The sequence below is a fragment of the Ambystoma mexicanum genome, chromosome 6p (assembly GCF_040938575.1).
Source record: "Ambystoma mexicanum isolate Mex_15411 chromosome 6p, UKY_AmexF1_1, whole genome shotgun sequence".
Classification (NCBI taxonomy): domain Eukaryota; kingdom Metazoa; phylum Chordata; class Amphibia; order Caudata; family Ambystomatidae; genus Ambystoma; species Ambystoma mexicanum.
Genome location: NC_090935.1, coordinates 889209106 through 889221547, shown reverse-complemented (window position 1 = coordinate 889221547; position 12442 = coordinate 889209106). Strand labels below are relative to the sequence as shown.

At 47.6% G+C, this 12442-nt stretch overlaps 1 protein-coding gene across 2 annotated transcripts in view; it reads right to left on the bottom strand.

The window, feature by feature from the left end:
• The window catches only part of DCP2 (decapping mRNA 2), a 660306-nt gene extending 648445 nt beyond the window's left edge, over positions 1 to 11861 (bottom strand). Inside the window, exon 1 of one of the 2 annotated variants that reach the window (XM_069625507.1) lies at positions 11656 to 11861. In XM_069625507.1, coding sequence (XP_069481608.1) covers positions 11656 to 11711 — 56 coding nt within the window. In that variant the 5' untranslated portion in view covers positions 11712 to 11861. The remainder of the gene's footprint in view (positions 1 to 11655) is intronic. The other variant, XM_069625506.1, reaches the window with a different exon arrangement.
• Positions 11862 to 12442: the final 581 nt, after the last annotated feature.

Here is a 12442-nt window from a genome sequence, read left to right as displayed (position 1 = left end):
ATGCCTCAAAGTTATTACGTCTAAACATAAGGTACCTAATAAAAATACTTTACAGCTGCTCCCAATTGTTTAGCTGCAACTACAAGTCCATGTTGTCACAAGGAGCAACTCTACAAACCAAGAATGCCTCAGTTATTACATCTAGACATAATGTGCATCTTAAAATAAATTACACATGCTCAAATTCACAGCAGCACACACCAAAACCCCTGCTGCCTCTCTCTCATGCAGACCGCAACCAGCAAGCCTGCAACTCCAACAGACAACCCGAATCACAACTTCACTAGAGAGAAATGGCAGAACGCTGAAGAAATTGCACTAAGAACAACAATGGCAATATAATTATCACAAGGGTCTCTCACTTCCTATCACTGCGCTCCCTTTACCCCGAACCGCGCTCACTTTAAGCAGCTCATGGCGGGATGCTGCTCGCAGCGACATGCGGCTTCAGTGTAACCTATGGATCCACTTACTCCAATAACCACACTCGCTTTGCCACAAAACGCTTACTTTATGCGCTTCGTCAAGACTCCCACCAGTCTATAGCTTGCCTCCTCCTCCAACGACCCAGCCGTTTGACCCAGGAGGACATCACATAACGTAGAGGTGCTTTACTCTACACCCAGCGTGCGCGCTCCTCGCATACACTGCACGCCTCTGACTGCAGTCTGAACGTTCTCCGCTGGGCATGGAACGAACAGCTACAGCATATATATAATAAGCAGCACCCCGAGGAGAGGCGCACAATGCCATACCGACAAAAATTCTTTAGCTGATGTCGCTGGCCTGCGTGAAGATGACACCAACATTCCAAGCAATTGCCAGCTCCTCAGGCACCAAGCTGACATCATCAATCAAGTACTGTCCTTGACAGCTCACAGAATTCCAGAGCTCCTGACGGTCTCTCAACTGTCGTGCCTGGCAGCTCAGCCACTCGCAGTTCAAACGCTCTAATGTCACTGCTAGTCTCTGCTCCCAAATCATCCAGAGACCAAACGCATTTAAGTAAACTTCTTATGGGGGCACCATTGATGCACCCTGCTCGTCTGGCAGGGCATTCTCTTCAAATCTCCACAGGTGCCCCACTTACTGACTGTCACCGGCAGGACTCCTCTCCCTTGATATCCCAAAGGGTCCTAGCTCCTGGCAGCCTCTTATGTCACTCTAATTTCTGCACAGGGGTCCCTTGGGCCAGGCTGCCTTGCACAGCCCTGACTGGACACTCATGTCCCAACTTCCCAGGGGACAGACTGCTCCATTCGGCCCTGGGTGCTTCTATTCTCCTGACTCTTGGGCAGCCTCTAATAACACGGCCAGGGCTCCAGCAGGTCACTCTCCCCATGGGTCTCCTTGGACAGGCTGCCCCTTCCAGCCCTGGGTGGTGGGCACCAACCAGTCCATGGAGGGCAGTGGGCTCTCCCTCTCTTCCAACAGTCACTTTTTGTCTCCTTGCCTGCACCCCCCGCAGCAGAGTCTTTTCTCCTCTCTCACATGACTTCACACAGGTACCTGCTTCCTTTTGCTGCACTTGATGTGCACTCCAAGCTCCTCCTTGACCATACCTTATCCCATCCTCGTCGACAATTGTTATGACCTCTCCTTGGTCATAGGGTTCACTCATCAAGGACACTCAGGCTACTGAGGCCAGGTACTCTTAGTGGTTATTTTATTAGGCTTCTTAGTTAAAGGATCAGATGTCATCAAGTCATAGAGATAGCAAGAGGATCAGGGATAAGAGCCCACTGCCTCCCACCACCCAGGCTCACATATTGTAACTGCCTGGGTTAGAACCAATTCAACTCCAAACATTCTAACCTCACACTCCACACTCACAGCCTACATTTTGATGATGACATCAATCCTGGCACAGCATACATGCAAGCACAGGAGGCAACCCTAACAGACACGGCTAGGTTCGAGAGTCCTGAGCAGTGGGAGAGAGGCCCACGCCCAACACCACAAATTGGATACCACACAATGCAATTTGAATATAGGAAACAGCTAGATCTGAAAGTCCCGCACAGTGGGAGAGGGGCCAACAGCTAACACAATTTGAAATGGGACACAGCTAGATTTGAGAGTCCTGTATAGTGGGAGAGAGGTCTACAGCTAACAATGCAAATTGAATACCAGACAACGCAGTTTGAAATAGGACACAGCTAGATTTGAGAGTCCTGTGAGGTGGCAGGAGGGAGGTGGTGGAATTAATCACAGTGTTGTACTGGTGTAGGTAAGTTTTAGGGTTGACAGGCTTCTAGGCCACTGCTACCGTACTGGTACTAGTAGCCGCTGGCTTCCCCTACTGGCACCTGCCAACACGATCTGGAGCTGCTTCTGTGGGAGCCGCTCTTTGCCTTGAGGCCCTTAGCCGCAGGGGCTGCCAGGCAGAGGGCTTCCCTAGGAAAGCTGGTTAAAGGCACTTGAGCAACCAATCAAGGGTGGTGGCGGGCCAGAAAGGACGCAGGAGTAGAAAATGGAGGATCAGAGATGGGGCCTGGGAGCGCGGTGCACGCGGGGTGTGGGGGCACCTGAAATTGCCAAATAAGTGCTCAGGAGCGTCTCTGGACCGGGCAACTCTCCTGGCTGGAGGCAGGAGGCACAAACAAGCACGCAGATGTGCGCGTGCAGCCGGTATATTTACAACAGACAGCCAATCAAGTGTGGTGGGCGGGCCGGGAGGAGGAAATGGAGGATACCTTGTAATGTAGGAGAGATACCTCCATCGTGACTGTATAGGACAGGCATAAGAAATCTAGGGATGTACTGAGGTCGTAATGTAGCAGGTAACATCGGAACCGACAAAGAGTAAGCAATCGGAAGGTTGGGGGGGGGGTGTGCTGAAGTCGTAAGGTAAGAAGGCAATATCCAAGCCGACAAGGAACAGGCAATGAGTTATCCGAGGATGTGCCGTCGTAGTCGAAAAACGTAGGAAAGAACAGTCGAGCAACTGGATGCTAGTGCTCAGTAGATTTTCTGGTAGAACGCAGAAAGTAACAAGGCATCGGATCAGATAGAAACAGGATCTCCAGGAATGATCCAAGAACAGAGTATTTCTAAATGCAGATAACACGCGGGAAAACTTCAATCAGAAATGCTGCGATAAAGGTCAGCACAACAGATATACTTTGAAGATAAGTCAGTTGGCCACGCAACCCACATCATTGCCTAGGCAATGGGAGGCACGGCAGGCAGCAAACAAGCATGCGCCGCTGTCAAGGCAATACCAGGTTGTTGTCTAGGCAACAGGACATTATGCGGCCGATACCGGTGTAAACGGGATTGTAGCAAACGCCATGGTAGTTTCCAAGAATGTGGCCATAGCAAGTGCCTACTGGTTGGTCTATGTCCCGGGGAACATGACACCGTACAAACCGTGACAGTATTCTCACGCAAAGGCTGGACCATGCCCCCTGGCCCTCCCCAACCCCTGAGAGACGTGAAAACTGCCAACGAGCCAAGGAGCATGAATGTTCTCACTAGGTTCCCAAGACCTATCCTCTGGACCTTAACCTTTCCAATACACCAAATAGTAACGCATACCCCTTCGTAGTTTGGTGGCAAGGATAGCACGAACTATGTATTTATCAGAGCCTTGTACGGGGATTGGAGCAGGGCGTGCAGGCAAACGGGTAGCAGGAGGACATGGTTTTTAGAAGAACACATGAAATACTGGATGAACACGCCAATGTGCCGGCAGATCTTGACGAACGGCCACAGCGGAATAGGGACCGACATATCGCGGTAGCAGTTTCCGTTTGCCTGGAACATGGAAGTTCTTTGTGGTCAACCACACTTTGGCATCGACCTAATAAGGGTGAGCCGGGAGACGGTGTTGATCGGCAGACCTCTTGGTCCAGAGCTTGTACTATATGATCCCGCACGTTGTTATGTTTGGTTGTTAAATCGCGGATAAAAAGCGCTGACTGCTGGAGTATCATTTGGCAATGATTGGTCAAAGGGAATTGATCTGGGATGCTGACCATATAGAGCAAAAGACGGGTAAGAGCTTGTGGAGGAATGACCCGGGTTGTTGTAGGCGAATTCAGCCGTAGTCAGGAACGAGAGCCAATCGGTTTGGTACTGTAAAGAGTTCAATTTAATCCTTCTGTCTGTCCATCGGTTTGGGGGTGAAAGGCACTTGAGTACCTGTCTTCAATGCCAAAGAATGAGGCCAAGGTTTTCCAGAAATGTGAGGTAAATGGAGAACCCCTGTCCGAAATAATGGAAGACAAACAAAAGAAACGAAAGAGGTTTTTGAAATACAACGGCCAGCGTGGGGGCAGCAGAAACACCAGCGCATGGTACGAATATTGCCAGCTTAGTAAAGTAGTCTTTAACTACCCAGATGGTGTCAAAGGACAAGACCAGTGGAAATTCCACAATGAAATCCATATGCCATGGTTTATGTGGTACAGGAAAAGGACGTAAAAGACCCACGGGCCTACCAATCTGACCCTTACACTGTGCACATACCGATCGATCACATCCCTTGACATGTTCGGCCACCAACACCCTCGGCGTAACAGCTCCAAGGTTTTTTGTCTACCAGGGTGTGCAGTGACCAGTGAATCAAGACACCATCGATGGGCGGACCAACGCGTCATTTCATTGGGAATATATGAGTGAGAGTGTGAGAGAGTGAGAGTGCCATGAGCTATAGCTAGTTCCAAATCTTCCAAGAGTTCTGGGTTCAAACTAACCCATTCATGTAACTTTTCCTTAAGTGTGGTTTGAAGGGCACATGAACAACCCACCTGCTGTGGCAACAAAACCGTGGCATCATCCGAACTTGAGGGTGCTGCTTCACCAACTCGGGATAGGGCATCAGCTTTGCTATTTAACATGGCCGACTGGTAGGTGAGAGAAAAATCGAATACAGAGAAAAGTTTGTGCCAACGGGCTTGCCCAACATTGAAACACTTGAGGGATTTCAAGCCCAGCAAGTAACGGTGGTCAGTGTATACCGTAACCGGATTAAGGGCACCCATTAAATGGTGTCTCCATTCAGAAAACACCTCTTTAAAATCACCAAATGTTCTCGGTCAGTGACCCTTGCCCAGGTATTCCTTCAGGATCTGGTCCTCTTTCACGATAAATGAATATACACGAGCGGTGGGGATTTTAGAACCAGGAAGGAGATCAATAGGGCAGTCGTAGCTGTGCTGAGGAAACTGCTCAGCTTGTTTCTTGTCAAAGACATTGTCCAGAAGGGCAATGCTAGAGTCCTAGGGAAACTAGACATATGGTCGAAACAAATGGAATTACAATAAGACATGAATGTAACCTCCCGAGTTATCCAGTCTATATGAGGATTGTGGGTCTTCAACCAAGGTATACCCAGTGTTAGTTTGCACTAGATCGAAGGAGATCGACTCCGAATGACCAGAACCTGTGGTCATAGAACTAGACTGTTTGTTCTGTTAGCAGGCCTGAGAGCAACTCAGTACCATCTACTGCATTTACCACTTCTGGTTTACTCTTGGGTATTACAGGGGGACCGATCTGACGGGCATACCCCATGTCCATGTTGCTACCTGTGGCTCCTGAATCAACCACAGAATTGATCTGTAGCAGGGTATGGGCTGACAGTTGAAGTGAGATCGAGACACAGACCAGAGCACGATGGGTGACAGCATGGGAATCCAATAATACATCACTCGACTGTAGGACTCCCTTTAAAGTCGAGTTTTGGCGTTTCCATGCTTCCGAATGGGTTTCGTTGGGAAATCCCTACGAAAGTGATCTGGAGAAGCACAAAACATACAGATTATTTTTACGTTGGGGCTCTCTTTCTGTGCTGGACAAAGGTCCAGTGAGAGCCCCTATTTGCATAGGCTCAGTACCATTAGAGGAAAGCTTAGAAACGTCTGATTTAAGACCTATAGGCAAAGACGTTCTTTTCTCACCTCTCCGTTCTGTTCTACGGACATCAATTTGGAGAACCAAATTGAATAGTTTGGGGAATCTAACAGGAATTGTGGAGAGGGCATCTTTCAATTCCTCAGACAGCTCTTTATAGAAAACTGCTGCCTTTTTTTCCTCAGGCCCCCCTCTCAGTGGCCAACTCGTTGAATTTGGCGAGGAACGTCAAATGCAGCAGAGACCCCTGCTTTAAACTCAGGAATTCAAGGTCGGTAACCTGGGTCTTGTACCGGGTATCAGTGACCTGATTAATTGAGGTAATGAGTGCATCACAATCATATAGAAGGTGACCGTTTGATTCTATGAACAGGTTAGCCCTGGCCACAGCAGTCCCTCCGAGATAAGAAAGGACAAAAGCCGCCTTGGTAGTAGAATCCGGAAAAGAGGCAGGGCTACATAGGAAATGCAATTTGCATTTATTGATGAGTGCGCAGTCATTTCTGGGGTCTCCCAAGAAGCGTTCAGGAGGCGCCAATGGAATTGAGCTGACATTAATACAGGAACAGGGTTTTGTGCTGGAATAGGATACAAAAAGTGCAGAGGTTGCAGGCCCCCGCCCCAACCCATAGTCAGCAGCCCCCAGAGGGGAATTCTCATACAAAGTGTCAATTCTATGATTAAGGGCAGTTTGCGCCACCGTCATATCGGTTCCGAGATCTGCTACCAATTGCAGCAGACTGGACAACGTGTCAGCAGTATCCCTGGCTTCTGATTCTGACGTACTCACGTACCCAGGACCAAATACTAGGAACCAGCGTAGGATGGACTGACTGCTTCCGCCAAGACATTTTCAGAAACTCAATGAGGGTCTCCTCAATTGAGGGCGACCTTTCTTTCGAGAGATCGAACTACACATAGTGTCAACGTGTAGCGCAGTGGTTTGAATGAAAGAGCTAGTTCAAATCACACACAGCAAGCTAGGAAGGAAGACAGACAAAAGGGTATTAGATAAGGAAAGCCCAGATGGAAAAGGAATAAGAAGAGTTGTTGAATCACTATCCTAGTAAGGATATGAGTTGGAATCCGGTGTGAAACGACTCCTTTACCAGGGATCCTGAGATGAAGCTAAACCAACACCGAAGGGGACTGGAAGGTTAGTACGTTAGTGGTGCCTAACCCGAACGGAACAAGGGCGCACTAAGGTTCTGCGGAGAAAGGTCCGTCACAAACCCAGTGCTGCATAGCGTCCAAATCCGTGGAAAAGGGTCTCTTAGCAATCCAATTCGGTGGTTGGTAGAATCTTCAGGAAATCATTTAGTAATGAAGAATTGCACAGACTCAGTGAGAAGGTGGGGATTTAGGGTAGTGTCAGAGTGGGAGTAAGAGAGGAGGAACAGCAAAAGAGCAGGTAGTGAACTCCCAGTGTAGGAGAGATACCTTGGTTATCACCGCATAGGAACAGGCACAAGGAAATCCTGGGACGTACTGAGGTCTTAATGTAGCAGGCAACGTCGGAACCAACAAGGAGTAAGAGATCGGAAGGTCGGGCGTGCTGAAGTGGTAAGGTAAGAAGGCAATATCCAAGCCAACATGGAACAGGCAACATGTAACCCGAGGAGGTGCCGTGGTCCTAAAAGGTAGGAACGAACAAACAGTCGAGCAACTGGATGCTAGTGCTCGGTAGATTCTCTGGTAGAAGGCAAAAAGTAACAAGGCGTTGGACCAGATAGAAACAGGATCTCCAGGAATATCCAAGAACAAAGCAAAGAACCAAATATTTCTAAATGCAGATGGGACAACTTCAATCAGAAGCGCCGTGATAAGGTCAGCACAACAGATATACTTTGAAGATAAATCCGGTGACCATGAAACCCACGTCATTACCTAGGCAACGGGAGGCACGGTGAGCAGGAAACGTGCATGCACCGCTGTCAAGACAATACCAGGTTGGCAAAACGGGAATGCAGCCGTAGCAAGTGCCTACTCGTTGGTCTATGTCCCAGGGAATATGACAACTTGCAAACCGTGACAGTATCTCACTTTACCTTTCACAAAGGAGGAATATCCATTTGCATATCAGTCTTTGTCCCGCCCCCTTGAGCAGTCCATCCAGCACCGAAATGCTAAGTAATCCTCCTTTGAACAAGAGTACCAACATCAACCCCACACACATGTTTCGGCTTAGTCGGGCCTCATCAGTGTAGTGGAGCTGCGTCTCTCTGAGCACAGTGATCAAGGGGTCCATGACTGGATAACCCTGGGTAACTTAGGGTGACCAACCCCAAGTTCCTTTTACATCGATACAAGGGTATGTATTGATCTCCACAGCCTAAATTTGGAGGTTGTCACAGACAGCTATCCCCTCCCCAGTATAGATGAGTTAATACTGATGAAGGAGGCCAAGGTGTTCTCAGAGCTAGATATGAGGGATCCATATCATCAAATTAACTTGCAAAAGGAGTCAAGGCAGCTGATAGCGTTCATCACTCCTTTTGGCACATATCAGTTGACAAGGATGCCGCTTAGGCTGTCGTCCGCAGCCTCTGCATTCCATGCGGATGATGGACTCGCTGTTACGCAGCTTGAGCAACGTCTCATACTTCCAGGACGATATCATGATATATGCCGTAAATAACCTGACTCACTGTAAGGTCTAAGAAGGGTCCTCACCACGCTACAAGAAGCAGGAGTGAGACTAAAAAGGTATGATAAATGCGTACTGAGAGCAAACGAAGTAGAATATCTGGGGTACAAGATATCTAGCGAGGGAATTGGTCCCAAAAAGGACCTGTTGCAAGCCACTGTAAAGGCACCAGCACCTTCAAACAGGGATGAACTCTGATCTTTCTGAAAATTACACAACATTCGTTCCCAACTTCTTGGAAACTACTGCAGCGCTGAGGGAGTTGCCCAAGAAAGAACCAGTTTTCACCTGGTCGCAGGATCAGGAACTAGCATTTGAGGACATAACGGACAGAATTGTGAGAGTCCAATGCCTGGAACCATTCAACCCGCTATGGAGCACTGTTATCACAACCAACAAGAGAGCATACGGCTTAGGTGCCGTGTTGACACAAAAGAAGGGGGACACCGAACACATAGTGGCATCTGCATCCCAGGCATTGTCCAATGCTGAGAAGAATTAATCTACAGTAGAGAAAGATGTTGGCATGTCCATGGGTGGTGGAAAACTTTAGAACTTATGTATGGAGTACGAAGTTTCGGATCACATGCCACTGATCCACATGTTGAGTACTGGAGGGATGAAAAACTTCAACATCCCGGTTAGCACACATTGAGCAAAATTACAAGAGTACACGTACGAGATGGTGCACATAGCTGGGTGTAAAAACGTCCAAGCGGACTGCATGCCAAGACTACCGGAAAACAGAGAAGGCTACGACTTTGCTCATTGATGAATGTGTGGTGGCGTCAATACAAGATTTAAAGAGCAAGCACTCCTTAGAGATGAGTGAGGGCCACTGGAACGAAATAAAGCAGCGATCCGACAATGGTGAGGCTCACATAGTGGGTCAGGAGAGAGTGGCTGGAGGAGAGGTCCAGCCATCCCTGAGGGCACTAGGCCATACTGGAAGGTGGCCGAGGCAATTATCTCGAGGCAGGAGGCCTACTACTAAAGGGTGATCAGGTGATTCCACCGTTAGACAGGAGGAAAATCATACTGTACAGAGCCCATTCGGGACATTTGGGAGGCACCATGACAAGGCGTCTGGTAAGAAAGGCCTACTGGTGGCATGCAATAGATCAGGCTATCCGCATGATGATAGAGAGATTCCACGAGTACTTGCACAGCAACAAGATTGAAGACAAAGCAAGCACTGCTCATACCCACTGAAATCCCAGAGGGAGTGTGGCACAAACTAGTCTTGGACTTTATAGGCCCGCTGGAAGCAATGCCCCCGGAACATTGGTACGAAGTGTGCATTGGTCAACTATCAAAGTGGGTGGTGGCCGAGTTTTTACCATCACCACGACAACAGTAATTGAAGTTCTAACAGCCGTGTTCCAAAGAGAGGGGCTGCCCAAAGAAATACCGACAACGGAGTTCAATTGGAGTCCCGTGAAATGGAGAGCTTTATGAAAAGCAACAAAATTCAACAGATCAAAGCAGCGTTGTATCACCCACAAGCCAATGGATTAGTTGAAAGGATTAACCGATTCATCAAACGGGCACTCCATTGGCCACAGTGTCAGGCATGGACCCATTTAAGCCCCCAACAGCATCAAAAAGTGTCACTGTTCCATATGCTAAAGGCAAGACAGCAGCATCCACATCAGTACCTCCATGGTGGTCAAATAAGGGAGGACGATGAAGTAGATATGAAGGATGTGGTGTGGAGATTAAAAAAAATAGCAAGAATCAGATGAAAATATGGAACGACCAACAAAGGGAAACCCAGAGCCTAGAAGTCAAAAAAGGTGACTGCACAAAGACCAAATAACAGAGTCTAAGTTCAGTCCAACCGCCAAGCTAGTCCAAAGAAGTACCAACCATGTGTGCACGCAAGATTGTCGCAAATGGAATATGGAAAAAGTAGCCATCTTTGAGAGAAGCTTCAGCAGAGACACACCGAATTCAGGAAAGGAACAATTTGACCATGCAAGACCCGAAACCTACAAGGCGGTAGAGTGTGAACTGCCCACCGACAAGAGTCCTGGCCCCTGACCCATTCCCGGTCCCCAGGATAGAGACAGCGCAGCTCAACCAAGTATGTGAGGGTGAAAGCACAGGAGCAGACAAAGGAGACCCGGCCTCACAGATCAGTGAAGTATAATTACTTTGTTATGGGTTAATGTTAATCGAAGGGAGGAATGTACAGCACAGCTTGCGACACCTGCGAGTGCCAAGCTCTTGCGCCGCAAACGAGGACATAAGTCATCTCCTGGCTCTCCTCCTGAAGATCAGAGCTTCGACCTGCCGGCCCAACGAAACCTTGGGCTCAATACCAAGAGACACTCAAGATAGTTTGCTCCAGCGACTCATTGCCCAATGTATATAGTTGCTGTGTGCTAAGAATAAGAGACAGCAGTTATACCACAAGAAGCGTACGTTTGTTCATAACAACATGTTAACATGCTAGGGTAAATGGATTTAAAATTTGGTAATTCAATACATCAGTCCAACCTGATAATTTAGTTAGAATCCAAGCTATGTACTCTTTGCATCCATCACTATACCAATGGCAGACCTTTTTATAAATTCGATAGCACGGGGAGGTATAATATATTGAACCACAAACTAGCTCATAGTAACACTTGCAGCAGCCTTCCAGCTGGCTGTTGCTTATGCAAATAGACACATGTCTTGTAAGGACACAATTCCAAACCAGCTTTCACAAAACCTCTTTCCCTAAAAAAAAAAAAAAAAAAAAAAAAAAAACCACACACACACACATCTCTTGCAAGTCGTTTTATATTTTTGTTTAACAAAAGATAACATTAGCAAAAAAAATAAAGAACGTGCTACAACACTCGAACATAGTCCTTTGAACAAAAAGGTAATTTAAAGCACAAAAGAAAACAAAAAAACGAAAGTGAACATTGGTGAATGACAATGTGTATAACAACGGTGAAATCTATCAGATGAAGTGCTAGGGCATGACATGTAAAAGAGACCAATCCTACCACTGTCACTACTTTCTTTTTGCAGGGGGGCGGGGGTCTTTGTGGGAAAGGGGTATGGGGGTTCGTTTTCTGTTGGGACATACCATTGTAAGAATACTTTTGTTGACATCATTGCGGACATCCCCTGCCCCCTCCCCCACACCTCACCTGCAAAGGTCGTCCAATACGCTGCCCGGAATCGGCTCCGCTCGCTTAGTCTCCATGTTGATCGCCAGCACATCCCGAATTAGTGGAGAGGAGGTTGAGAGAGCGGCCCGGGATCCGCAGATAACGTACTGACTAACGCAGAGCTAAAAGGGAGGAGCAACCCCAACACGGGAAGAGCTCTACACAAATGGCAGATGACCATTTTTCCCAGCCCTCCGCAGCACCAGCCTATAACCTTCGAAGCAGGTTTAGTGCCAGCCAATGGAAGCATGTAAATACAAGAGCCGTTTACCAATCAGTGGTTTGGTTATGTTTTACGAATAGCCAATTGCTTAGCAGTACAGAGGGAAGAATGTGGCGTCTCTGCTGGTATCTAACGTTGCGCAGCCAATCATAACAGTTTTGAAAGCTCCAGTAAAGCCTTGTCTATGTTTCTGCTTCTGTTAATAAAGATATGAATAATCCCATCATTTAATTTAATTAAAATGTGTGCTCCATTGTGGATATCTTAATTCGTGTTCTTTATTAAATATATAGACTACATCGATTGAAGTAGCATAGCTACCAGGTTTCCCAGTTCTATGAGGAATCTTTTAGCCAGTCCTGTGTTTTTCCGCACTGCATGATGGAATTTGTAGGCCCACCCGTGCAATGGGAAAGCCGAAACTACAAGTTCCAGCATGCAATTGGAAGCAAAAAGCAGGACTGGCTTGAGGTGTCACACATGGAACTGTGAAACATGGCAGAGAGGAAGTGAAAGTGGCGGAATCAGCATGCCTCTTTTTGA